The 24896-nt window shown below is 37.8% G+C and overlaps 1 protein-coding gene across 2 annotated transcripts in view; it reads right to left on the reverse strand.

The window, feature by feature from the left end:
- cadm2a (cell adhesion molecule 2a) overlaps window positions 1-24896 on the reverse strand; it is a 234078-nt gene that overhangs the window by 25682 nt on the left and 183500 nt on the right. For both annotated transcript variants that reach the window (XM_028595315.1, XM_028595314.1), the window contains 6 exons: window positions 18314-18466; window positions 14503-14640; window positions 4880-5041; window positions 4272-4362; window positions 3991-4169; window positions 98-211 (listed from right to left, as the gene is read on the reverse strand). In XM_028595315.1, the coding sequence (XP_028451116.1) occupies window positions 98-211; window positions 3991-4169; window positions 4272-4362; window positions 4880-5041; window positions 14503-14640; window positions 18314-18466 (837 nt within the window). The remainder of the gene's footprint in view (window positions 1-97; window positions 212-3990; window positions 4170-4271; window positions 4363-4879; window positions 5042-14502; window positions 14641-18313; window positions 18467-24896) is intronic.

Raw genomic sequence — 24896 nt, forward strand, 5'->3', positions numbered from 1 at the left:
TTAATAGGACGGAGGAGACACGAAAGTAAGAGGGAAGCGGAGATATACAGTAGCATGCTGAGGGGGCTGTGGAGATGCATGGGGTGGGGTACTGTACCTCTGTTGCCAGTGACTGTGGGGTCTGAGGCGTGGGTGTCTAATAGAGCGGTAGGATCTGGAAGGATGGGAGGTAGGGGGGGAGTGGTGGATGGAGGCAGGGTTGTGGGGACGTCTGGTGGAGAGGAAAGACAGACACATATACACAAAAACAATACAACAACAACAAAAAATGAATTCACATGGGGGCTGTTAGGTACTTTAAAATAGCAACGCAAATTTCAAAACATTATATAGTGATGGGGAACAAAAAATGGCAAAATGATGACACAATTCAACGGATATACATACGATTTAAAACACACTAATGAATTACTGTTGATGCAAAAGCAACATACATTAATTCATTTGCTGATCTTTTTTTGTGGCCTCTCATTTGATTGGGTCAATGTTCATAAGTCATATTTGAGAGACAAGCACATAGTTAAATAGCTGAACGTCTCACACGCACTTTTGTGTTATAACCATTTAGCATGTAGTATATCATCAACGAAAAGACAGGAGTAGTCATTTCTGTAGCAAGAGATCAGGATTAACCTTCAATCTGCTAATGTTGGCTGACATATGTGAGGATAGCTCCTGCACTGGGAACCTCTCCACACCAAATCAAGAAAGTCATTTGACAAATGATCTGTGCCAATTATCCATGTTTGCAAGGACATTTTCAGGAGAAGGTTGCAAAGCCATCATTACCATGCTCTGTTTTTGACTTCTCACTACAGGATCATGGTAAAAGTGCTTCATGCGAAGGCAGTGTTTCTCATTGTCACATGTTGAAGTAACAGGAAAAATGGGACTAAAACATTGTGTGACAAAGTTAATGAGGTTAGACTACCGCCTTGGCTTTTATGTTTGTGTCATTTTGCTTTTTATGGTGAGCTTGAGGCTTTTAATTGGCTGTGGTACTCTTTCTCAGGGCCAACTGTCCTGTGTGTCTCGGTGACATTTCAGCCTAAGCATGAATTACTAAGCAGCTAAGTGTCTTCGGGAAAGAGGGTAGAGAGAAAATGTCTCCTCGTTGGAGGGGAACCATTAAAAAGGTATTTTCAAAGAATTATGGCGGCAATTGTGAAAGGCTAAAAGGTGTGCTAATCACTAATGAAGGGTAGGAACAGACTAGGTGCCATTTCAAAAGAACATGTAATGAATAGGACTCTTTGACCCTCCCATACCCAATTGCCTTTTTTGTGGCGTATAATTTGTCAGTTAAATAACATCACTGTCATTATGTGCATTGGTTATTCTTGTTGTTACATTCAGCTGGCATTTAAAGGAATTGTTAGGTGCACGCAGACACCCTGGCATGTGGGACACTCATTAAACCAGCCCAAACTATTCACTGGCAGTTAGGTGAGGGGTTATTGGAGGGGTGAATAGGAAGTGCAAAATTAAACTTTTAAGCTTTACTGTTAGTAATACAGGGCCCTGATATACCGATTTGAGTAGACCATTACATTATTAAAGGCGATAATAACATTATTTTTATTTTCCCTTGGATGATTCTAATCAATATCTGCTATATGTCCCTTTTTAACTCTGGTAATCAGATTCATAATATAATATAAATAATATAAAATATCAGATGGTATGTATCACTCGTCATTGCTGACCTGTGTTGTGGCTTTGAATGTAAATATGGCACCTTGGACATACATTATTTAACTAAATATCTAAATGTATTAAGTCCGCCGGATTTCACTCATTTAGGTCGGATATCTGTTGCCTTGGGTTTCCTTTGTGTTGGCATTTTAAACTCTGGTCGATTTATGAGGACTATGGTGAATCCTTTCTCAGTTTTCTACAAGGTAAATCCAGACAGCTAGCTAGACTATCTGTCCAATCTGAGTTTTCTGTTGCATGACTAAAACAACTTTTAAACGTACACAACGTTCCACCAAAACAAGTTCCTTCCAAGCCTATTTTGCAGAGGCATGGCAGCTTTTCTCCGCCCAAGACGATTGTGATTGGTTTAAAGAAATGCCAATAAACCAGAGCACGTTTTCATCCCCGATATTGACACTCCTCCATAGCGCGCTGGAGGAGTGTCTGGCAAAGCGAGACTAACTGCAAACATTGTTATTACTACATTTGGGATGGTTTGAATTTAAGGTCTTCATACAGTATATACAAAAATTCAAGCAAATGTAAATCTTTACATTTGTCTTATACCAGTAACTTCTTTACAAGAGGAGTATGAAATCAAAAAATACAGTTTGACGACAGCCTAACTAATTCAGAGAAGTCAAGTTTGAGTTGTATAACATTGGGATTTTACCTTGTCCTTACCCAGTTTAATTTCACTTAGCAGAACCTACATTGGCTGAAGATCATGTTGTAAGCCATTAAAATACCTTTAATTTAGAAGATAACATTCTATTAATATGACATTTACAATCTTATTTTGATACATGGATCTAATAAAGCGCTTGACTTTCAACAATGCATTTGTGTAATGACATGGCTAAAGTCAAGATTGTTCTGAGGGTTTTTTGTTGGAGAAAGAAATAACCTGCATGCGTTATTTCTGTTTTCTAATCACAGGCCACCCTGGCTAGCATAATGTACGTTCCACGTGGATGCGCACTTGGTTCAGTTCAAGTGGATGCGGAAAATATACATTAGCTTTTACTGTGATGTGTCATAAAATGTAAATTACAGAATTGGGATTTATATAAGTACACTTATTTATATGGCACACTGGGGAGGAAAAAAACATTATTTGATATATACATTTGTATAATATATATATCAAAGAATGTTTAATTTATTATTTTTAATTTAATGCCACAAATGCTACACAATATACTGTAACAAATGGCACACATTTCAACATTCCTGATTTCAGAGGTTTTCAGATGTTGCTATGGCCTTGGCTACAACCATCAGAAAGCACTTCATGAACTATTGACGGTAACCTTGGTTGCATCCTTTATCGGCTCCACATCTGGTTATTACTGTACATCCACCAAGGACAGTCAAGAACGTACTAGAAATCACTCTAGCTCTGGCTATCGGCTATGGCTTAATCTCTCATGTTCATCAGATTAGATATGCTTTTAAATAAGAGAGCAAATGAAACACCGCCCTAGGTTTCGTGTAATGTTAATAATGTAATATTTTATTGATCCACTTAGGGAAAATCTCTTTTGCCTCCAGTCGTATGGTCTCTCTGGCCAAAAACTACCTGCCTCTTTATCCCTCATCACACACTACCTTAAAACAGAGGGGGAAGAGATGTGTCACTGGTGCTTTTTTTTTTTTTTTTTTTTTTTTTTAGCATTATTACTTTATGCCAAGAGACAAATGGCAGAGGAGAAACGGAAGCTAGGAAGAGTTATCTATTTTCCTTCACACTGAGTCCCTTTATCCCCCACCTCCTCTGGCGTTACTAGGAATTACTTATCCTTCCTGACAACGCAGCACTAAATTCTGCCTCCCTCACACATTTCCCTCATGGTGTATATATATATATATATATGTGTGTGTGTGTGTGTGTGTGTGTGTGTGTGTGTGTGTGAGGATCCGGGACGCAGGTTTATTTAAGGAAAGGCGTTGGTGGCATTTGTGTCACCTAAGGCCCTTATTCTCCCGGTGAGAGATAGTACCACTAATCACTCTTAGCACTGATGCTGTATGCAGACCAGGATGTATTATAATCCTGGTTTTTGCAATGGAGTTTGGTGATTGTGTCTGTGAGGTTCATACTTTATACTATTTATTTGTAGCATTACTGGAGTCCAAGGCATCCTCTTGCAGCTTTTTATCATTTGAAAGGTACTTTATCTGTATGTTTTGTCATATGAGTAACTGATGAAGATTTCTCTTTGTTTCTTTACCTTTGGACATGATCACATGAAAAACAATTACCCATATATCAGTCATCTTTAAACTCACCATAGACGTAGAGTACATATTCAGCACTGCTGGTCCCTAGGTGGTTGCCGGCTTCGCAGCGGTAGGTGCCGTTGTCTGTCTTGTTGAGTGAAGTAAAGGTGAGCTCCCTCCCCTCTACAATCATCCTGTCCAGGTCAGGAAGTTCACTCCCGTCCTTTGTCCACATCACAGGATCTGGCCTGGGAGGTTAGAGGATGTAAAAGAGAAACAAGGCATGCTTCATGTTCCTGTCTGAAGCATTTAAAAGGCTGACATCAACTAACAGAAGTTGAGTGACTTACGAAGGGTTTCCTTTGGACACACACTCCAGCTTTAAGTACTGACCCTCCTGAGGGACTGCAAGGGAGTGGATGATCTGCACACGTGGAGCATCTACGACAGACAGAGAAGGCTCAAAGTGAGGGCTGACAATATGGAATACATTCATATTAAAGTTACCATCCCATTTTTATCTTGATATTGTATTATGATTTAACGATTTACTAAAATATTCTTATTTAAGTGGTAAGAAAGCATGAACCCAAAAAAAGGTCAATCTCATTGAATTTTCCTTGAACAAAATCCTATAATTTTCTAAATATTAATGAAATAAAATTATTTAAGATGTCACCCTGTGACAGGTTTTGATAAAATATACCATGAAAAAGAACTGTAATTTTTGATCTTTCATTTAAAGAACATTGTCGTAATTCAAACACAGCACCTGGAGTTTGTAATCTGAGTTTTTCATGGATGATAAATTATTATATTTCCTTTTTGGAGCTAACAGGATTCTGCAGCTATAAAAGCATTCTTAGCTACTTCCTCTTTCTAATCTGCTTTTCTTTTCCGCTTCTGTCTGTACACTACATGTGTTTGAGTGTGTGCATATCTTAGTGTGTACACTCACAGTGGACTTCCAGTACTTCAGTAGCCTGCTGTGGTGTCTGTGTGAGTGCCACATGGTCCACTCTGCAGGTGTAGGCCACTCCATCATCATTTCTGTCCACGTGCAGCTGCAGAGAGCTCCGCACCGTAAATGTCTTCCCACTTGCATTCACCTCTTTGGCACCTTTGGAGAAAGTTGGATACTGTCACAGGTGCAGCACATTTATCTTGCAAGGAGTGAGGGCCACACATCAACGTGATGTCCCTGTGTTCAGCTTAGCCCTGCTTTACATCCACAGCCAGACTCCACCAGGGTCTTCTATACATATAGACAAGAGCCTAGCATGCAATGTAACAAGCACCTAAATGGAAATTCCACAGTATCTTTACATTTATATCTTCATTATAGTTATTGGCCATTTTAGGGGAATTATGCATGCCATTATTCCTGTAAACATTCTGCAATGAAATAGCTTTAAACAAAAGAATGAATAATTAAACACATGATCAAACGAGAAAAAACAGCCCAGCTCACATTACACATCTCCCTGGATGCTGCTTTGGCATCTCTACAGCACATGTCCAATTCTTGGCAGGACTCTTAACAAAACCCTCCTGCCTCACCTCTAGGTCGGGGACTCTTTGAATGTAATGTGTATATTTACACCTTAGGCCTTTTTGACCACCTCTGGCTTCCCCTACCATGTCTGCCTGGGGCTTCACTGCTCCCACACAATGTCTAAATCTCACCAAACACTTTTCTCTCCATCTAATCCTTCTACACTTCAAGCCTCATTGGGACAAAAACATTACCAGGGCCAATCCGACGTTTGCCAATAACTTCAATCAGCCTTGTTGCAAAGTATCATTATGCACAGTCCTCTCCATCTGTACAACCTGATCTCAGAACTAACCCTGCAACACCTGCCTTGTAATATCAACCAAACAGCTGATGCACCTCTCTGCGCCCATCAACACCCCAATCATTGCCAAGGCATTGGAGAACTACTCCAACCCAGCTTCCTTAAATCATCTACATGATGTCCTAAAATTTGGCTTGCTCCTTGATCACATCATTACACTTATTGCCTCATTAGCCTCAGCAATGATGTGGGCCTTAGATAAGCCAAATGTGTTTGATTAAAGTTCCACGACCCTCATGACACCAATCTTTGACCACGACATTAGTGTCCTTGAAAACTTATTGGCTTGCAATAAATCATCACCCCTAAAGGCAGTGGTGCCTACTAGTTACAAAGTTGACCCCGCACCGCTTTCATCCTCCGTCCCCGTCACACTGTACTTGAGCTTGACACTCTGTACCTGAGCACAGTCCAGATGAACAGAGTTTTCAACATCATACTGCATACCTAAGAATCCTAAGATCCTGCACAAATTCATACCTAATCATTTAAGAACTGTGGCTGTGTTCAGGTACCAGACAACATTTGATGATGCCAATTTTTGATGAAGCCTCAGCCTACGCATATCACATTAATGTTCTCCTAAATTCATAGACTGTTAAGTATGCGTTATGTAATACAAATGACCATCCTCCTCCAGACTACACACTTAGGCCAACATTTACAACTCACCACCACCAGATCTGCTTTAACCTACTAGCTGTAACTTAAGTGCTTACATGTATCCACCACCAAACAGGTATTTACTGTATAACAGATTCTTCTTTTCAATCACATCTGCTCAGCCTGTCTTTTGGGGGTGGTTGGTTTACTCACATCATGCCAGCAGCCAGTATTTGAAATCACATCAAGCTTGCTCATCCACACTCCTACAAGGTATTTTTCAGAAGAGGAAAAAATACTATAATACTGTATTCAGCTGTCCAGGCTCTGCATTTAGGTGTTGCCCTGGTTTGTAAAATCGTGTCCCTTTTTCTTTTCTCATCATAGCAAATTCAAGAAAGTATCAGTGTATGTACAGTCTCATGCTCTCTCTCTTATGCTGGCCAGTTTTGTTTGCATCTCCTAAAAAGACTGTTTACGCTCCATATCCTTCTATCCTCTGCTCCACTTTCTAAGCATTCTACCCCACTGTCTCCTCTCCCTCTCCATTCTGCCAATCAACTATTCCGCTCAGTCACTTCCCGCCTCCCCTAGAGATGAATGACTGACAGGTCTGCAGTGTTAGCAACATCCACCCAGACAACAAGAGAGGGGGAAATGGCTGGATTTCTTCACAAAGAAGACACTGCAGGAGATAAGGGAGAGTCAGAAAAAGTGCTGGATAGAGAGGACATCACATTTCTAATATCAAAGCATGTTTAGCACTTGCAAACATTCTCCTGCTATTTCTATTAGTTATTCCACGTCCTCATAGACTGCCTCTCCCTGCCTCTTAAATGTGTCTTTCTCCTTCTGTCTGCAGATGGTTCCTTCCACATATATACTGTTTTCAATCACCCTATCTTTCTTTGAGTCTGTTTCCTCTATTCCCCTGTTAATATTTGTATTTTATTGTTGAGGTAAGTATTGGGGTCAATGAATAGTTGGTTAAACTGACTTGCACCAAAGAAAGGTTCAATTACACACCAACGTATCTGAAAAATATATTTTCAAAAAGGTTATGATACATTTTCTACTTCACAGCTGTTTCTAAGTCATCTATATTTTTGTCTTGGCACAAGTTTGAAAAGTGGATAATAACTTCTAGTGTTTTATTATTTTTAAAGTATGTCAATTCAAAACACTTTGACTGAATGAATCATCCCGAATTGTGCAGTTTTATTATGCTCATGTCATATGTTATGCCGCTCAAGACCAGAATTTAAGTACTTCAATCAATGTAATGGGCACTCAGAGATGCCCTGGTAGAAACTAATCTAATGTTCTGTCTGTACTTAAACTCCTCTATTTGTTATTTTAGGTTAGCTTTCAGCAAAAAAAAAACAAGATTATTTCTCAAAGAGAGTTCATACATTTTTTATCTAAGAGGTTCCTTATTGTAAATGTGCTCCACTCCAAAAAAAAAAACTATCGGAGAGATTGTGAAGCTCATTTCCTACATAATTCTGCTTTGTGATTTCAATGTCTGTAGACCCATTTAGATGTCTGACAAGATGTCTTGTCTCATGGCGATTTCAATGGACTCTCTGAGTGCCTCTGTGTGATTCAGGGTAAAACGTGCTTGCACAAAGTTTGAGTTTGTTAATATCATTATTTGGTCCAAAGGCTTCTTAGATCCACACTGAGAACATAATAACAGGTGTCTAACAGCAAGCGATACCTCATTGTAAAAGTGCGTCAATCTGTATAGCTTCTGTATGGTTGTGTGTGCGTGTACAAAAGTGTGTGTGCATGTGTGTGGGTGAGAGAAGGTATAATTGGGCTATAAATATCCTATCACATTTTAAATGCAGCTGAAAGAAGCAGCTGACATTGTGCTGCCATTAAAGCTCAGAGTTGTCAATTTTATAGCAGCTACTGAGTTACTTTAAGCTGTTGGTAACTTCACATGACTCTTGCTTTCTCTGTGTTAGAACTTTAATACACTCTACAGTGTTTCTCTCAGTACTCATATCAAACTCTCTCTCTCTCTCCCAAAAAAAGTCAATCATGGACTCTTCCTTTTGCAGCCTTTCTATGTGGTTTAAAAGGGCTGCATAAAGAAAATATTAAGAGTGAGTTTTTCAAATATAGGATAGAGGCATTTTTACAGTTTATAAAAGAGACAATACCCAGCTTGAATTTTCTTTGTATTTTTATTTTAACTGGCAAGCAAATTAAAAATGCATCTTCTTTAAGCTCTTGAGCCTGCCATCATGAATGTACTATATATAATTGGAAGTTCAGCCAGCAGCAACCCCATATGTATTGTCTAAAACTGCACTCTCACATTATACTGTTATTACATCTCTCATAGCTCTCTTATTTTTACACAATCTACATGATTTACTAGAATTGTTGGGGTATCCAGCAGTCTCTGTCAACATGTGTATTTTACATTTTTTTTTTAAATACAAAAGATGCATACCATCCTACCATATTCATCTGTGGAACCTCTCCTTCACAAAAAGCAGTGTTTGGCTGTGTCCATGGCACACTGTTCTGTAAGTGGGTTATCAGAACTCTGCGTAGTTGGTGTGAGCCAAGACAGGGCCTTGGAGTATTAGAAATGGAAATGACAGGCATACAAGTGTGAGAATCTGACCCTTTCATGCCATTTCACAGGAGAAAGGACAACCCAAGAAAAGAAGATGGAGGGACAGACAAGAGAGACACAGGAGAACTTCTGGGATGGGGGAGGAATCATCAACAACTGCGACGGAGCTGACTAATCCTGGCAGCAGGGGTCCGAGGGCCGACTCACATACCCTGAACTGCATCCCATCTAAGATTTTCAACAATTTGCCTGTAAAATATCTTGTGGGTGAGGATAAGCAAAATATATAATAGTACAAAACTACAATATAATTCAATTCACAATGCAAAGAGAAAAGATGAGATGCACAGCAATAGGTATGGCTAAACTTTAAAACAAGAGCACTAATACACAGCAGGCTGGTGATCCTATAGTGTGCCATCCACCATCTTCTCACTTGTTCTGGTTACCGTGCAGCATTCAGGGTGCTGGGCCTGTTGGCAGCCTGAAAGCACCCTCCCCTATCTGACCTGGTTTACCAGCCGGACTCTGGGTCTTAACTGATGGGTGACTACGACCAGGGAGCACTGTTGAGTTTCTATCAGTGCATGGCACACTCTACATAATGTCCTTTCTGACATGAAACTCCTTGAGCATTCACAGCTAAGAAATGTCTACTGTGGGTTTATGAGGATTTTTTCACTGGCCCATCAAAAGGAGAGGTCTGGTCAGTCTCGGTGCTCCACTTCCAGGATGTTGCTCTTAACTGGCATAGACAGTCGGTGTAGCAATCGGATCTCCTCTTCTTTTGCCCCAGTGCTCAAGTCTAAATCTATTAACCTGTCTCTTATGATGCAAGAGACAGAGGATACACCTCAAAATGGGCATATTTAATCAAGGTGATACAAGTTTAAAGAAAGAAAGAAAGTTGAGTGGCGCATGAGATATTCGTGCTCTAGATTTTTTTGCTCTTTATTCTACCCATCTTGTGGTTAAAGAGTTTGACAAAAACTATTTAACTTAAAGTTGTGATGCTACAAAGAGATGTCTCATCTTAACCCAGTGCATTGATGTTAATTAATATAAAAATCTAACAGATTTTCACTGAACTCATTTCAGGCATGTGCACATGCATGCAAGTACTTATGCTCTTGTGCATGTGTACAGGATATAGAGAGTGAATATGCATTTTTGTGTGTGTGACTTAGACATCTTTTATTCATGCCACTGTGACTTGCAGGAGCCATCTTGAAATTACATCTTTAATGGTCATTGATCCACTCCACCCCAGGGAGCTGGATAGTATAAATGTAGTCCCAACACAGACTTTTTAAGTAGTGTGCAAGGTTGTCAAACACTTTCGAAATGACTGAAAATGTATTTTTCTTTTCTGGAAAACGACTTTAAATTACTGAGCTTAATTCTTATTTTAGTGTTCACAATGCCACTAGCAGTCCGATCAACGTCAACATCGTCCTCTTTGAAATAAGCTCTATAAGCAATTGCCTATTCCCTATCCTCAATAGCGCTTTCCAGAGCAAACCTTGAAATAATGATGGTCATTATTCTGTTCTCACTCACAGGAAGGACAATTACCCATAAATGAAGAAGCAGTCAGCACTATTTAAAAAGGTTGTTCAGTCACTGTTCAACTCTTCAGTGAACGGGCAGACTTGAGTGATAGCGTACTGAAAAGTCAGCAAACAACGACCTAAAATAGTACAAGGATGTCTGCAGTAACAGTTCCTTGTCCTTGACTAACAAGTTTGACAACAGAATAGGGATGTGACCGCAAGCAAATTCGAATCAAATCTTTGTGTTTTCTTCCTTAAGCCCCCTTGGAATCGAGTTATCGCCTAACATGATGAAGCAATAACCTCTACAGTTTAGGTCGGAGAGTATGATAATACTAGTCCGATAGCGAACATCCCCACCCTTATTTGAAATAAATATTCATTTCATCTCTGCTCTTGGTCTCCACACAGCTCCCTCTGGTTCAGTGGTGTGTAAACAAGTGCTACATGTGGTGATATTGGCAGAGGTCTCTCTGGGTTACGGTGTGTAACTGAGATAGAAATATATCATTACTGGGTGGAGACTGAGGGGATCTGAGGGACAAAGAGACTGAGAAATAGGAATATTGGATTCCGTTCCACACACACAAGCTTATGTCCTTACATGCAGGCTGTCTACTCCATCTGTCGGTTTTGCTCACACACATATACGAAGATACACACACTTAGCATAGGGTGTCCGTTAACTGCATGCGAATGGGTGATGGACTGCTCCAGTGGCTCTGCCGGTAATATAATCTTCTCTATTCCCCCAGATCCCACACCAATATGTCACAATTGTCATTTATTCCGAGCATGGTCACCCACAATCAGATGGCTTTTTTACATTGAACACACCCTGATGCAGGATGATGAACACTTCAAGTGCGCTCACATACACATACACATGCATACATACATTGTGTATTAACGTGGGTTGCCCTTTGTGTTTGTTTGCTTCATGTTTATTTATATTGTCAGTTTTAAATGTGGAAAGAACGTTGAACCGCCGGAGAGTGGCTGCTAATAAAAAACAGCTACTTGTCAGGGATCAATATGTCATTAACTTGTGAAACCAACTGGGGCTTCAGCATTTATATATACTTTTTCTAAATTTATATATAACTTCTATGGTGTAAAAAAAGGTAATGGTGACAAGGTTAGCCACTAAGGATAAATGTGTATAAACGTTCATGGATTTGGTTTGATCAGAGGTGATGTCAAAATCCGATTAGAATTTTGTCTTTACTGTCAAGAGACAGTGTGTGTGTTTTTTTTTGTTAGCGCAGAGGATGTTCTGAGGAAGTCTAAATAAACATGAGGACACAGATTCAGTATCATCTCCTAACTACAGTTAATTTAAAGGAAAGATACCATAACATCTGCTTAAAACTGTGTGCAAAACCAGCATTGATTTGTGCTTATCTGCTTGTGGACCCTGGGAAACCCTAATGCGAGATAGCAGGCTGAGCTGTTGGGTCTTAAGCCGGGGTAGAAAGGGTGTATTGGTAGACACCAAGAGAGCTTTTCAGTGAATTCATGGAGGGCCGACACATCACCCATCTGATCGAAATTCTTGATGAGGCCAAAAGCACATCTGATAAGAATCTTCTAATCTGACATTTGTAAAGTCTCATGGTTGTGCGTTCTGTTTTGGGACAATGTTACCAAGATTTCAGAGGAAGGGTGAAGCTGAACACAATATTCGTGTCCTTTTTGGTCAAAGAAATACAACCTTGGCACAGTGAATAATATACTGATATAAAATTGTACAAGACCCAAATTAAAGGGAGTAGTGTGCCAAGCTGAGGAGAGAATTATAGCATATGACCTTAATAAGAAGTCGTATCCTCTTGAGACTACCTTCACTTCAAACCACCAAGGATATCTCCGACTACCTGGTAGCTTTCTGTGTTAAATTAAAAGAACATTATGTCCTGGCTATGTTTCTATTGCCTTACAGGAAACTCTTCTCTCAGTAGTGGGAGAAACAATAATCACCCTTAGAGACACAATAACCCTATAAGGGAAAATACCCACTCTGCTAATTAGCGTATATTCTTCTTCTATAAGCTTCATGTTCCTCAGAAGGGCAACAAGAGGACATACAGTATAAAGTGGAGTGATAAATTACTATAATACATTTAAAAACATGGTGATTTGTTAGATTAGAAACATGTAAAAAATAAATAAATAATAATAATAATAATAATAATAATAATATATAATGCAATTTGGGGATCTACTCATTAACAGCATTTAATGAGTGAGAGATTGATAATATTATTGTTTATATAACATAAAAATGTGATAATGGTTATAGAGAGTATCAAGTATTCCGTTTCATATTCATGAATTATGTTCAAGTAATAAACATGTGAGGTTTTGGCAGTGTCAATGAGCATAAGGGTAGGAAAACTGTAAGCATGCTGGTTCAGTGCTGTTTTAATGTAAGAATGGGAATACATTGACTGTCTTCTATCTGGCGTACATTGCGCAAGATAGAAGACAGACATACTGTATTCAATGTTGTCTGTGATATCAGAGAAGTACTGATAGCAGAAAGAGAAAGCATTAATATGCAAAGTTAATAAGAACAATTATGCATGCTTTGGCAAAAAGGATTTTTGTGATGTATTAATCCTTTGTATATAAGCAGTGAAATGAAGTGTCTGTGTATTTTGCATCCCAAATGTGATTTTACTCTAAATTCTTCTACATTTAATTGGGTGTTTAGGATGTGCAACACCTGGCTGCTTGTTATTCTCACCACTGAGTTTCACTGATCTGTTGGGTTACACAAAGATTTTGATTGTAGTGTCCATTATAGTGTCTTACCAAACCTGCATTGTTTTTTGGCAGTTCTAATATAAGAAAAAGAAAACCTGTGATTCTCAAGCCTATCTATTTGTTTCACTTGCAGTCAATTTAAATTAGAAAAGAGTGATTTGCATTTTTTTTATCTGCCTTTATTCTACTTTGTGAAACAGCAGAGAAACCTTTGTGAAAAGTTCTGCAACCGTGCTGATGATCTGTGACAGTCTGTCCCACTGGGTTCTACATTTTATTTGATACAAAACCGCATCTGTTTCTCTCTTCCTCAGAAACCTAATTTCATCATTTCATATCCCTTGCTCTCTTTTCTAAAAAACTCTCTTTCTCTCTCTATCTCTTGGTCTCCTGTTCAAACAATTACAAAGCGGATGGTTCATCAAGTAGAACAAAGCAGGAGCAAGGTGGAAATGTGGTGTGTAGTCCAGCCAGTGTGATTTAGAACAGCCCTCTCATAACAAGGGAGGTTAATGTATCGGTCTCAGGCCAGAGAACACATGCTGAATCTGCTCTATTAGAAACAACTTGTTCAGAACAAAAACACACTGTTAAAGGATGCACTGCAGCAGTTTCATGGTACCAGTTTTATGGAAAATACTTTCTGCCCATTTAGTATTCTAAAACACAAATTCATATGTTATGGTACATTTGTGCTCGGTTTATTATAAAGCATGGTCTGAGCCATGCTGGATTGGAAAATCCATATTTGTTCGTTTCTGACAGCACTATGGAGATGGGGATGTCTCTGCATATATAACATTTTAAATTGTGGGCCTAGTTGAGTATTTTACCCTAAAGGAAAACTACAGTATAGCTTGGTATTGGAAATATCAGTAAATGTGTAGCAACATTGCCAATAGCATAGAATGGTTTTATCTTTTTAAAACTATAGTAAGTACTATAATAAATTGCTTAATTGAGAAAATGTTAACAAAAACAAATATGTAGTCCAATTTATCGACTTTGATTTTGTTTCTAAAAATCGATTTGCCATGTTTTAAAATAGCAAAAATTAAACCGTTGATGTACAAAGAATTTCAGCCTTTGGCTGACAATAAAGTTGTATCGTATCGTATCGTATACCGTCTGTATGACATTACACACACTGTGTTAAAGTGGCAGTGATGCAGATGTAAATGCAGATACAGATGTTACATACCTTTGATCTCCTTTTCATTCCTAAACCAGCGCAGGTCGGCGGCGGGCTTGCTGCCGTGAGTCATGCAGGTCAGAGTGATGTGGTCTCCCTCCATGGCAGGTTTGGTCAGGCCATCGATCTCTGGCTTCTCCGGCACACCTGAAGGATGGAACAGGAAATCACAGCGATGGATCTAATTCACACACAGCAGCATGTCATAATGCAACAATAATATTATAATGCCTTATTGGAAATTCTCCTCCAGCTCGCGTTCCTGCAGGTAGATTAGAGAGCAGACTACAGAGCAGCATCCCTGAGCAGTTTCCTGCTTGAGAACACATCAGGGAGGATTCTTGCTGACACAGCCGTGAATGGTTTCTCATCTCTGGTCCTCATCTTTAAGGGTAGGTTCAACCAAATTATAATTTGGCCAGGTTGTATCATATCTGTCTTTGCATCAACTCAAATACAACAGCTGTGTTTTCACTAGACCTATTTGCTACAGAAGAAAACAAACAACAGAAAAAAACATCTTCATGGCTAGCACGTTTCAGCACAAGTTGAAAAATATTTTTGTGTGTGTGTGTGACAATGTGGGTTAGGGGTAGCAAAGGTGACCACATAGGAGGCCACGAGGTTGTACAGCACATGTTAATTACTGGCCTTTCCTATAATGAGTGTTTTAGGTGTGTGGAGTCTGCCCTTCTAATGTCAATGAGCAATAAGTCTGCCTCAGGCTGAGTGACTGAAAGATCTGTCAGTCAATGCCATTGACTGACTTTGGCCTCGTCTGTCTCACCACCTCGTGTAAGGTTTATTACCAGACTTAAAGGTCCTCCTGTTTTCTGTTTACCATCCTTGTGAACGAACTGTATCCGCAATCCTAACAATGGCTGCTGCTTTGTAGATACAGTATGCAGTTAGATGTATCCATCTTAATCTATCTAAATACTATACCATTTTCTATGCAAATGTCTAGGTTTCAAGTATGTGAAGTGTCCCTATATCTAATTAAGTACTGTGCTGCGTGTGTGTGAATGAGTAAGTGTGGCTTGATTCAGAGAAGTGTTTGATGGTTTTGCTCCAAGACCGAACCAGAACAGATCAAATACAACGTTCATCTTATACAGTCACGTTCCCCTTAACTGTGCATGTTTCTCTGCTCATTTGTGCGTTGTGGATTTGTACATGCTGGGGGTATAATTTGTACGGTTACGGTTGCATGACTGTTTAAGCATGACCAACAGCGTTTTGAAGACGTGAAAAAGAAAAGAGAGCTAGATTTCTAATGCGAGGTGAAATTTCCTGTTCACTGAATCACCAATATTGCCTGTGGCCATTGTGGTCACATTTCTTTATGCTAATCACACATTTTATTCAAAGTTTAGAGAAGTCATGTTTATGAGAAGTTACTTAGAACCAAAATCAAAGTCAGTTACTAATAACAATGACGCTGTTGTGTTGTGCATTTGTAATGCTAAAGCCTGTCATGTTGAGCATTTTTTTGGCCAACCTAGTGGCATGGCTCTTGGGATGGCAATGTCAGTCTGTCGGCAGGTCCACCACTTTGGTCCAGACTGAAATATCTAGTGAATGGATTGCCATGCCATTTTGTACGGACATTCATGGATGAATTCTTAGAATCTTGGTGATCCCCTGACTTTTCCTCCAATGCCACCATGAGGTTCACATTTGTGGTTTTGAGAGAAATGTCTCAACAACTCTTATAACCATTAAACATTAACTGAACACATTCATGTGCCCCTCAGGATGAACTGTAATAACTTTGGTGACCACTTAACATTAACATCTAGCCCCACCATCGGGTCAAAATGTTCCAGTAATTTAAGACCAAATAACTGCTAACTTATGATATTCTTATCAGCTTCAGCTGTACTTTGTGTTTAGTTTAATTAGCAAATGCTGGAATGCTATCACACTAAACTAAGATGGTAAACATGGTAAAACATTACACCTCCTAAACACCTGTTAGCGTAGTCATTGTGAACAAGTTAGTATGCTGACATTTGGCTCAAAGCGCAGCTGTGCCAACATACAGCCTCACAGAGCCACTAGCATGGCTGTAGACTAGTCTTGTTGATGTTTATAACATTACTGTTTTCACACCCTATAATTCATATTTGAATAATTATAGTGATTTATTTATAATTGTATTTATAGTGTTTTGAAAATTCAATTTGTGGGTAATAGATGAGCACGTTTGTATTGATTATCCAAAATATTTTGAAAAGATCTGAATGTGAAGCTAATTTTGTTGCACATTTATTTAACAGTTTAGTATTTGTTCAGTGTGTTCTTGTTTTCATTCCCAGCACTCACTGTCCTGAAACAGAGGCAGATAAACCAGGCCATTCCCAAAACATTTTTTGTTTATTAAATCTCTCTGTTTCTCTCTGTTATGTTTCCTGGATTGCACCATTAACTATTGTTCAGTATTGCAACAATAATTTTCTCCATATCCTTATTAAGCAGTAGCCTTTAATGTCTTTAATTCTCTGAATGCTTGTTAACACAGAGAGCCAGCTAATGGTCCTGGAGTGCACTAGGACATCTATTAACATTAGCGGAAACTAATTGGCAAGATAATAAGCCCAGTGGAAGGAAATGAAACAATGTTTGTGTGGGGCGATGATCACAACACAAACATTACTAGAGGACCCAACAGTATGTTCACATTTGTCTGCAGATGATGGTAAGCAACAGAGTATGTGTAACCATAGTCAATTTGTTCTTTTTTTTTTTTAAACAAAAGCAAAACTAATACATTATTTAAACTGAAAAATCAACAGAAAACACAACGAGAAAGTACTCAAAGCTTCACCTCCACCAAGACTGCAGAATTGTCTACTTTTTTTTTTAAGATCAATTTTTTATTTATTTTTTCATTTTAAACAACAACAGAACAGACAAACACACTTGAACAATAACTGTCTACTTTTTTCAAGTCTTGCATTGTTAACAAACCTTTGAAATATTCTGGGATTTGCACCAAAAAATACTCTCTTTTCCTTTGGCCCATGGCCTAACTTTCCACATAATTTCATTAAAAATTTCAACATGTTTTTGCCAACAGCTATTATACATATACAGTGATAATGTACTATACCTTGCATTTTTGGGCCCGTTTGGTTATGTATTGTTGTTTTAAGGTCTAAAATTTACACACTCAACAGTTTATACTATAGACCTTTTTCCCAGCAGAAATGTTCACTTGACATAGTAGGAAAAGTGCAGATGAAATTGATAACATTAACAATGGCTCAGTTCCATTAAGTGTCCCAGTAAGCTATTGAAGTGAGTCAGCATGCACAATACCAGGACCTCCTCCTAAGTGGAATTCAGCTATCATTAATGTATTTAAATACACCTGTGCTTTTCCTACTATGACATGTCAAAATGTTTGTTGTGAAAAACAGGTCTATTGGTCAGTTCCTACAATTCAAAGAACAAGAGCTTCTCTCTGAAGCATTCTGCATGTTAAAAAATGATGTAGAGATAAATTACTATAGAAGATGCAAAAAATACCATAATTTTCCACAGACAGTAGACTACGTAGACCATAAGCCATTGCGAGAAATACTGGATGCATAAGTGAGGGATGCAACTTTTTCTTTGTTTTTTTCTGAAACTGAAAGCAACCCCTGCTGTTTACAGTACTTGTGGGAAATGTAGGATTTTCTTAACTATGTTAAACCAGACAGGAAAGATTTATGTTGAGGAAAGGTGTGTACACCGACAAACTGCTATTACAGACTGTATCTTATGTGTATTCACAAATTAACATTTCCTTTAAATACTAAATATTACTTACCTAGAACAGTCAGGTAGGCTTTGGCTGTTCTGACAGGCATGGTGAAGAGAGAACAGGTGTACATGCCTTCATCCGTCAGCGTGACATCACTGATGCTGATGGTCAACTCCGACCACGATGCATGCACCAGCTCAATCCTGTTGTCCCTTAAAGCTGAGAGACAGACCGAGAGCTAGTAAACATTTCAAACTAGAAACTATGTGAAGCTTGATGTCCATTCTCTACATGTTATTTCTATAGGGGCACACTATGCACCAACACAGTCAAATAGACAGTGAGAGGGCAAAAGAGACAATGTAGAGGAGGCACACTGGGAGACATTAACGAATGTGAGATAGCAACAGCAGGAAACTGCAAAATGGAAAAGAGAGATCAGTGGTATATTAATATTTTGCTGTCCTTCTATTGTATGTTGCTAAACATTCGAATTTTGTTGACAAATACTGTAAATACTGTATGCATGTTTAGATTTAAATGCATAATTAATCAACAATCAACAATTGAACTTTCTGTTGAATCTGAAAATGTATCAGTACACCTCTACAGTGAACCAAACTCACACAGTCTTCTCTGGTGGACAAGGGTGGAAACCCTTGTACACATTTTACTTATATGAAAATGTAATCTTCCAAAAGACATAACAGGAATAGAAATCAATACTGCAATAACAGGCTGAGAAAAAGGCTTAATGAGAATTTGGCAAGATGTGAGGGTTGAAATGGATTTGCTGAAATTGGATGGCTTGTTGAAAGATACTCCATGGTCTTCGAAGTAGACTTTCTACTTCATATCTGTGATAATGAGAGAAAGATCTTCAGAATGTGGTGGCACCTTAAAAAATATGTGATTCCTGCCTGTTGTATCCAAAGGGGTGCATTTTTATATAGAAAACAAAACTGCACAAAAGGCTGGTTTGTACATCAAAAAAAGACTATGTGGATTGTTGAGTGCAATAACAAGTACATTCATTCTGTCTGTGAGAAGGTTTGTGCCCTTGGCTGCTCAAGAGATCTATGCAAGCCTTCCTTTTGCAAGTACAACACCTTTCTACAAAACTTATTTAATATGAGTAGCCAAGGCTACTTTGCTTTATTATTATTTGTATAGAGGTGTTTATATTTTCTTTTATGTAAGGCCACATGAAAGAATATTCTTATCTTATCATAATTTGGAAAAAATCATATAAAAAGTAGAGCACCCTGGTTTTGTAACCTCTCCAAAAAGACTTAAACAGCAATGGGCCATTAGACAGTCTGTGTGTAGAGTACTTTAAAAATTGTCTGGCTGAGAGGTGAGAAATGAGAGGTATCTAAAACACTGAAAGTGATTCAACATCCTCAGCTTTAAACCAGCATCAAAAATAATTTATTTCACACAAAGCATATGACCTTTTCTCAAACTACAAATACCTACGTTATACTCTTAACATGTGATCAATTAAAAATCTATAAAAAAAGATGAAATAAATATAAAAAGTGTTATTTTTCGAAGGACGTCTATTGCAGTAACAGTCAATTAACTTTGAAAACAGCTTTTAGTTAACTTGAGACAATTAATTGTTGTGCCACAAGTCTAAGTGTCTTACATTTGATTGATTGAATCAATTCCAATTGCTATAGTATCAGTGTTTTCACCCACCTATAGCTGTAATTTGTCAGTCCCTGGTAAATGTCTATAGCCCTTGAGGTGACTGGGAAAGGTGGTTTTTGGTACATAAGCTGCATTCTTTTTACAGCGTCTGTGTATGCGTTGCTGCAATGATCACAGAACTGAAAAATTTAGAGAAATGTCAGCGAGCACACTATCTCATGTCATTTGGTCTGCCGAGGGATGAATAGCTTTGCTTTTCCAGTTCCACGCTAAACACCTACAGTAAAAGGCAATAGAGTTGTAATCAGTTTGGCTAAACGACAGCTGCTCTCTTTCATTTATTATTGCATTTGTTCTGTCCCTTCCAGTCCCTCGCAACACCGGTTATCTCTACATGCTGTGTACTGAGCCTGAGCAGGCTTGACACATTGATATGAGCACAAGACATATCTTTAGGCTTGGCACGGGTGACAGTACATTCCTGTTTTTACACGTGTGTGTATAAGTACACATTGCCATCAATGCAAGACCACCGAATTGGATCTATTCTAACGCACTGGCAGTTCAGTTAATGACGAGACCTGTCCTGAAAAAGATAGCTATTTCATGCAGTATGTATACACAAAATGTGTATACCTTGTCTCATCAAAGATGCACTAAGACAAAGAATAGATTATTTGGACTGATTCTAGACAAAGAACAGATTCTCTTTGCCTCTCTATTTCTTTCTGTCAGTTTGTCTCCTTCCTCCTACCCCCACAGACCTCATTCTGTCGACTCAGGCAGCTCCTCTAACTTGTGAATGTGTACAAGTTAAACAATGCTTCTTTTCAACTGTTTTCGTATTTGCTTTGGGCAAGGAAGTATGAGCAGGCAAATGTCAGAAAATACATTTACTGTTGCTGGCTTGCTGGTTGTGGTGATGCAGCTCTACTTTCTTCCTTCGCTCTCTTCAACGGCCCATTCTGGGAAGTTGTTTGTGTGAGACTGAGGGTCAGACACGTAGTTATTTGACTTGTTGGTCTACTTAAGCAAGGTAATGATGACATTGCATCTGCATTTATAACAAGAGGGCCTAATTGAAACGTGACTCGGCTGAAGCAACTTGATTATATAACTAGTAATATCAAAACTCCCTGTTAATCATCACCTGCATGATATGGTAATTAACACAGATACTAATATTACTAGTAATAATAAAGATTTCCAGTTTTATTGAATTTGAAGATTAGGATAATTCTGACTTTTCTCTCAGACCACTTGAATTACAATATGCTGAAAAATTATTTTTGCCCAACAACTAAACTGCTTTTTTTTCAGTGGTTACAGGCAGAGATCAGGGTAGTTTAGATGCCAAACAGCAGGAACATCCTGATCTCCCTGGAAGGGTGGATTTAAAAACAAACAAACATGAAAGGTGTCGTATATAACCATACAATAGTGATATAACTGGTAAGGATGCTATAATAAAGTCAAAATACAGAAAAAAAATGTTTTCAATCAAATGAACAAAACCTTAAAAATAGTCCCACATGAATGGCTCTGTCTTTAAATTCTTCTTAGTTCTGATAGTTTTATAGCTTATTTGTCTCACTTAATTTAAATGGGACATATATACATACATTTATATTTAAAATATGAATACCAAGGTTCCATGATTTGTTTTGATTTTGCACTTGAAATATTTTGCAAATGCAGACTTTACAGCTGATCTTGGAGATTCTAAAGACCATTCATGTGCAAAATAAGAAAGGAGTGAACACACACACACACACACACACACACACACACACACACACACACACACACACACACACACATCACTCAATTGGTTTAATTTGGATTTTTCTAGAAATAAAAAATAAGGTCTCTATTTCTCCCTCTTCTCAGGAGCAATGTAGCCTCCTGTCTCTCATTCCATGCCCAGTGAAAGGTTGGAAAATCAACAGAGAGAGCAGAGGAGATGAATGTATCCTTTTCTACCTGTCTGTGAAGGTGCTGCAGCTGCCTGCCATCCATTAGAGTCCATTAGTACCGTCAGTCCTGAATGTGTTCATGGAGGACGGCACTGTCGACAACAACAAAGAGTGGAGGACTTGTATTCCACAATAACTACTTACTGAATATACAAACATATTTTTTGCTCATTTAGCCTTAATCTGTGTCTGTCTGTGTACAGAGAGACAGGAAGCAAAGCTGCACTTTGTCACTGCAACAAATGGTCAATACACCTGTGTCTATTTTGCTGCTGAAGTACGAAGGAGCTTACAGTTTGTGTGTGTGTGAGAGAGAAAGACAGAGAGAGAGAGAGAGAGAAAGAGAGAGAGTGAGAGAGTTGTCTTTTATACATTTGCTTGCCTTAATCTCAGCAGAAATAACACAGTACCTTGAGACGTTACAATTTTTTGAGTTTGCCAAAGCAGATGCAGTTAGATATTCAGAAACCCAGTGGGGGCGGAAAGATTCCTCATCTTATTACAACGGCTGATGACCGTCGGCTTATAGGCCGTGTTGAGGTTCCTCTGAATGTAGCCATGACCAATCAGATAACACAGAGTAAACGGCCATAACACCAAAGCCACAAGGCTATCTGTTCCCTAACAGTATTCTGAAAGGGACAGAACAGAGAGGGGAAAAGTTAGCTGTCTTTTAAAAAAAAAAACTGTAATGGATGAGAAGAAAGGCACATCTTTGAGAAGGAAAAGTGACACAGAGAGACGCTGCACAGAGAAAAGGTTAAATATCTTTTGTTTCTTTCAAATTAAATTAAAGTGACATTTTTATTGTAAGGGGTATACGTTCAGTCAGCCAGTGAAATAGTCTTCTTGAAAGTATGATGTTACATTCAATCATAATCTTTGAACCATTATTGAGTAACAGGTTAATAAAATAAAAAAAGTGTGTATGGAAATTTTGACCAGATAACTTCCTCTCACCTCAGGCCTAGCAACTTTTTATCCCATGAAAGATGCTTCTTACTTTACCCTTTTTGGTAGCACTTTATAATAACTATCCATAATTCATCATTTATTAAGCATTAGTTAACTATTAGTTAATGGTTTGTTCATTATTACTTATTAATTGTTCATACATAGTTCATCATGAGTAAAGTATTTGTTCACACAGTTATAAATGGTTTGTTCATAGTAAATAAGCCTATTATTAATGGTATGTTCATCATTATTAATTAATTGTTCTTACATAATTCATCATCAGTAAAGCATTTGTTCACATAGTTATAAATGGTTTGTTCATAGTGAATAAGCCTATCTTGAAAAATATGTTTGTAAGTACATGATTTATACTTAACAAATAATGAAACAACCATTTGTAAATGAAATCATTTTCCCATTATAAACCAGTTACTAACTATTGCTAAATGCTTTCTTCCTAATTTGTAAAGCATTGCTCCTATGTTAATTCTCATGAATGAAGCATTTGTATACACACTCATAAATGGTTTGTTTATAGTAAATAAGGCTCTCGGAAGTTATGTTTATAAATAAAAGTTTGACACTTTCTAAGTATTGCAAAAACCATTAGTAAATTAAATAATTTTTGCTTTATAAACTATCTACAAACTAGTAGTAATTTATTTGTTTATCATTTGTAAAGCATAGTTCCTACATTCATTCTAATCAGTAAAGCATTTGTAAATGCAGTTAGTAAATGGTTGGTCCATAGTAAGTAAGCCCATGTAAAAGGTTTATCAGTATATTTTTTAATAATTCCTACATGATGCATTAACCATTTGTAAATTAAGTAATTTTACCATTATCAACTAGGTACTCAGGAACGTAAAAGGTTGTTTAAAACTAGGAAGTTAATGATTAACAGACTAGATCTAGACCTACATTTGTTCATGTCTTAAATAAAATGTTATGATTTAGAAAAAGGCCTAAACTAAAAAGATGGGGTGTTAACACATCTGTTACAAATACTTACCAATTAGGGCTGGTCCGAATACCATTTTTTGAGCTTCGAAGCTTCGGTAGTAATGAGCATCGAATATTCGAAGCTTTGGAACATATTATTATCTCTAATAAAGGCAGGAATCTCTATGTGTCTGTTTGTTTGCATTTTGATTATTTTGAGAACCTTTCATCCAAACGACTTCACAAGGGAGTGCAGCAGTGTCGTATTTGGTGCAATATAAATAGACAGGCCAGACGCGTTCAGAATTAATAAACTTTTAACCTCTCAAGGATCACCGTCTTGTCAACGGGACACTTTGTGACTGGGGGCGTTGCTGTAACCTCGATAAAACTTCCACTCATGAGCGTTTTTATAACTTTAAAGCATTAAATCTTTAAAATATAAAGCCATGTACACAACTGTTATAAAGTAAAAGAAAATAAAACAATTTAGCCGTAATTATTTTATTTACAAATGGTTGTTTCATTATTTGTTAAGTATAAATCATGTACTTACAAACATATTTTTCAAGATAGGCTTATTCACTATGAACAAACCATTTATAACTATGTGAACAAATGCTTTACTGATGATGAATTATGTAAGAACAATTAATTAATAATGATGAACATAACATTAACTAATAGGCTTATTTACTATGAACAAACCATTTATAACTGTGTGAACAAATACTTTACTCATGATGAACTGTGTATGAACAATTAATAAGTAATAATGAACAAACCATTAACTAATAGTTAACTAATGCTTAATAAATGATGAATTATGGATAGTTATTATAAAGTGCTACCCAATTTTTTTTTAAACGTCCTGCTAATTATTTGTTTTCCAAATTTTCATACTGTACTGTAGCTTGTGAATGCATCCCATGAATACCCACAAGTACAGTCACAAAAACATAACAACACAACAACCTTTCCCCTGCTTCAACCCCAATTATTAGTTATGGGGCTTGGTTTTTTTGTTGAGAATCCACATCTCACTGTGACACAGTCAGACGTAGCGAATGCTGTAAATGCCAGTTTCATTTTGATCGCTATTAACATTATGATGCAGG

This window comes from Perca flavescens, chromosome 13, assembly GCF_004354835.1.
Source record: "Perca flavescens isolate YP-PL-M2 chromosome 13, PFLA_1.0, whole genome shotgun sequence".
Taxonomy (NCBI): Eukaryota; Metazoa; Chordata; class Actinopteri; order Perciformes; family Percidae; genus Perca; species Perca flavescens.